This window comes from Agelaius tricolor, unplaced genomic scaffold (assembly GCF_023055355.1).
Source record: "Agelaius tricolor isolate 1412-34295 unplaced genomic scaffold, bAgeTri1.0.p SCAF_7, whole genome shotgun sequence".
Lineage (NCBI taxonomy): Eukaryota > Metazoa > Chordata > Aves > Passeriformes > Icteridae > Agelaius > Agelaius tricolor.
The window spans coordinates 14217653-14221811 of NW_027269267.1; the positions used below are offsets into that span (position 1 = coordinate 14217653).

The following is a 4159-nucleotide window of genomic DNA, read 5'->3' on the forward strand; positions in this document are numbered from 1 at the left end:
AGCTGAGGTGCTCTGCAGGTAAGTGGAAGTCCCAAGCTCTGGACTTTCTGGGTCAGCTGTCCAGACAGCAGCAACCTCATTTAGGGACTCCAGTCAATTGTACCTAAAAATATAGGTCACAAGGCAGGATGCCCTGCACCACCAGCTGCCACAGGCACACAAGTGCCCTTTTATTATCCCACTGGGACCATGGTAAATCATTTAACTTGTGAGAAGGCTGACACCAAGCCAGTCTTTTGTTAATCTGTGTGTTTTTTGATGGAAAACTTTATATGAGAATTGAAGTCAAAACTACTGCCATGAAGTGAAAACACTATTTTATTTTTATAAAAGGCAATAATTAAAACAAACCCTACCAGTGTGTACATTGTACACATTTGAATGACACTTACAAGAATGAAGTCTCCATATACAGGGATTACAAGCCCACACTGGTAAAGGATGCAACACAAGCACATACTGAACTTCACAGATGCCTCAGCTCCAGAACACAGTACCATTACTCTATAATCACACCTGCACTGTCATTATTAGCATCCACACTACTTTATTCCACTACAAACTGTACATAGACAGAAAGCAAGAAGTTTATTCAGAGAGCACATATATTCGCAGGAAACATTTATTTGCTGGAATAATCTCTCACTCTTCTGCTGCCATCTTCAAGAGATACTTCTTGTCAATCTTGAAGAGCCTCCAGCCCTCCTCGGTGGACAGATCCGAGGCGCCCCTTCTCTTGTAGAACCTGATGGAGGGTTCATTCCACTCGGCCACGAGGAAGTGCATGCTGCTGCAGCGGCACTTCACAGCCACCTGCAAACCAATGCCACACGGTCACAGCGCCCAGGGACAGCCCCAGTGACAATCAGCCACATTACTCACAACTGCACACCACCACAAGTCACTGAGTTCATGCCAGCAGCCACTGCAGCATTTCTCACAGTTTACCAGACTCTAGGCAATGTGTTAAGCTGTCTAGAGTCCTGCCACCTCCTTTAGTTCTTGTTTAGACTTAGCACTTAGACATACCTGACTCAAGTTCTTCAGAATTTCTGACCCAATGCCAAGTCCTAAAAAAACCAAAAACAAGAAGCTTAAGTTTTAAATTTACAGAAGCCCTATGGGTAGTAACTCATCTAATTCTGCAATAGGTACCTCTGTACTCAGCCATCACATAAAAATCTTCAAGGTACAGCAGTTTTCCAATCCATGGATCATAAGTGAAGTAATACATGGCAAAGCCCACAACGCATGTTTCTGAAACAAAGGATGTAACTTCAGCCAGACAGAATTTACAAGGTAAAAATACTAACTTTTACATGCATGTTTAAACATACAGATTCTGAGACATGCAGACATTTGATACTAGGTTACAATTAAAAATAAAGTTTGCAAATAAGCACACAATTGAAAACACAAGTTCTGACAAATTTGTATCAGCCTAACACAAAAAAAGATTACTCTGTTCATACCCTGAAATCCTCAAAAGCACTGTCATAGTAAGTGCAAACATGGCCTTTTTCTACAAAATAATGCACACCCTACTGATTCATTTCCAGTCTGGAAGACAAGTAAATACTTTACACAGCAGCTCACAATCTAGATGATTGCCCCAGCTCTTCTCCCTTAGGAATCATTTGTCAAACCCTGATCTTTCCATGTATATTCCTCAGTAACTACTGTGTCAGAAGGCCTATTTACAGGCCACCTTTACAGCAGCATTTCAAGCGCTTCCACTTATGCTTCCACTGAGCATCACGCTGTTTTCTTTACCTTCAGCACCAGGAAGTCAAGATAAGTAAAGTTGCAGCTTCAATTTTAACTCTGAGGCTCAAGAGAGAAGAGAAACCAACTCTTCCAACAAGCGCCCACTTGGACATAAACCCTGAGTATTTTAACTACATCTGCCATAACACTCTGCACATACTCTAAGAGAAGCGTGCAAACAGGTTTCTGCCATCTACTGTGTCTTTGGTAAAGGTTTGGGAATAGCACTTGTCCCTGTAGGCCTTACCTCATATTATGATCATCTACTTTATTGTGTAACGGATCTTTTAGTTACCTCCCCGCCCATCCATGTACACAGAAGGGCCATGTACATGGCGAAGCTAGAGACTGTAACCTGAAGATTGGGGACAAATTAAAGAAAAAAATGTGATTCAACAGAATTACATAAAGGTAAGTCAGGGTCAAACAAGAAAAGCCATTTAATAATCGGAGTCAAGCACATTATGTTATACCTGATCTCCCATGCTTCCAGGATTAGCAACCACTTCAGCAGAGTATCACTATACATTATTGAATTTTAGCAGTTAACCTAGTCCTCCTACCCCAGTCCACTGGTGGAACATCATCTACAATCATTAATATTAAGCAAATGATGCTTGTGTATTTAGCGTCCAAAAGTAAGTATCAGGAAGCCTCACCTTCAGACGACCACTGGTCTTTAGGCACTTCTGCAACCAGACAGTGGTAGAAAGGGTGCTCGCCAAAACCATCCTCAAGCAGCTCTAGAAAAGCAGAATACACAGGCACCTGAGCCACAGGCGCTATCATTCGGCCGCCAGCCGGGTGGCCTCACTCCTGCACCCTCCCTACCTTTCTCAGTTAGCACCACCTGGTCCTCCATGTCCTCGTATTTCGCCAGTTCCTGGAAGAGAAGGAGGATGTGAGCGGCCTCTCCCCACCCCCCGTGCCTTCCGCAACAGCTCGTTTTGTTTTGTTCCGGCACCGGGCAGCGCTGCCCCCCCGCCCCGCCGCGCATCCCGCCCGCACCTTGATCAGTCGCAGCAGCTCGGGACAGTCCTCGGGACGCGCGGCGCGGATGCTGAACGAGGCCATTTTCGGCGACGCTTCCCCCTGCGGCCCCCTCGGCTGACGAGTCCCCGGTGTGTGAACAGGAGGAGCAGCTGTTTCTTCATTCGTGTCCCGGGCGCGGCGGCCACCTGCGGTCAGTCAGGCTGCGAGCATGTCCCGGCGGCGTTCGGCTGCTGGCGGTCCCGGTTCGCTACCGCTGCTTCCCCGGCTCGGAGAGTGCGAGCCCGACTTTCGGCCACCGCATTTAAAGACGTCCTCGCCCCGCCTTCCCCGCCACCAGCCAATAGGAGCGCCCGCGGTGCTCGCCCTCAGCCAATGGCCGCGCCCCTCTCCGGAATGCTGCCCGGGCCTGCCAGCAACAGCTGCGGCCGTCTCGTGACTTGCCCTCCCCCCATCCCTCCTCGGCGCGCGGCGCCCCCTGGCGAGGCTGGGCGGCACCGCAGGCCAGACCCGGCGGCTCTCCCTGGGCGGCGGGACCGGTCCTCGGGCCCCCCGGCACCGCCGGCCCTGCTTCTCCCGTTACCGCCGGCCCTGCTTCTCCCGGCACCGGCTGCCGCGGGACCCCGAGAACCGAGCCCGACAGTGCCCTCAGCTCAGGGCTCTCCCTGCGTGGGCGCCGTGTAAGGGCCGTGGCGCCGCCCTGGCCGCAGAGCGCGGGGCGGGTTTGGGGCAGTTCGTGCACCGCTGTGGGCAGAGAGGGAAAAGAGCCTCGGTGTTTGCGGGAGACGCGGAGCAGCGATCCGCATCCAAGCCGGGGCGCGGGGGAGCGTGTTTAGCACCCAGGTACGCCCCCGGGCAGGAGCGGCCTTACGGAGAAAGGTTCCAACCACTGAAGTTTAACCTTGGGACTGGGATGTTTCCCAGGCTGGAAACCGTCCCACCGTAACCCGCCTGACTGGAGGGGAAGGGGCTGGGCTAGGAGAAGTGCAAAGCAGGGGGATCTGCCAGGAGTCTGCCGTAAGGGAGGCTCCGACGCCATCCCAATGGAGGTATGGATGTCACTGAGGAGAGAAGTGGGCGTGATGAGGAAAATTCCATCTGAGTAGACTCAACAACATGACTTTGGAGTATGAGAGGATGGAGGAATTATCCTGAGCCCTGTGCTACCTCTGGATATTACCTAGAGATACTTCTGGATGCTGAGGAATGAGCTGGATCATGATATCAATGACCGTGGGGTCCGTGGACCTCCAGCTGGGCCACGCAGAGAAGTGCAACTCTTTGCAATATGTGTGGTTTTCTTTTCACCCTCTTCTATTAGCTGTGCCACTGTCATGTACATTCTTAGATATTGTTAAGGAGCTCTTTATCTTTAATTTAGCTTAATTTGTCTTGTTTTAAG

The 4159-nt window shown here is 50.4% G+C and overlaps 1 protein-coding gene across 1 annotated transcript; it reads right to left on the reverse strand.

Moving 5' to 3' along the window:
- Nucleotides 1-300: 300 nt before the first annotated feature.
- SAT1 (spermidine/spermine N1-acetyltransferase 1) lies at nt 301-3050 on the reverse strand. The gene is made up of 6 exons (XM_071430394.1): nt 2776-3050; nt 2599-2650; nt 2427-2510; nt 1156-1257; nt 1030-1070; nt 301-813 (listed from the first exon to the last, which is right to left on the reverse strand). Exons 1-6 carry the CDS (start codon nt 2839-2841, stop codon nt 643-645), a joined length of 516 nt encoding a protein of 171 aa, XP_071286495.1. The 5' UTR covers nt 2842-3050; the 3' UTR covers nt 301-642.
- Nucleotides 3051-4159: the final 1109 nt, after the last annotated feature.

Excerpts from the sequence above, each read along its gene's own strand:
- SAT1 (XM_071430394.1), bottom strand. The coding sequence starts at position 2,841 with ATGGCCTCGTTCAGCATCCGCGCCGCGCGTCCCGAGGACTGTCCCGAG. Across the intron at positions 1,071-1,155 it reads TGTGATGGCTGAGTACAGAG|GACTTGGCATTGGGTCAGAA; the intron begins GTACCTATTGCA and ends TGGTTTTTTTAG. Across the intron at positions 814-1,029 it reads TTCTGAAGAACTTGAGTCAG|GTGGCTGTGAAGTGCCGCTG; the intron begins GTATGTCTAAGT and ends ATTGGTTTGCAG.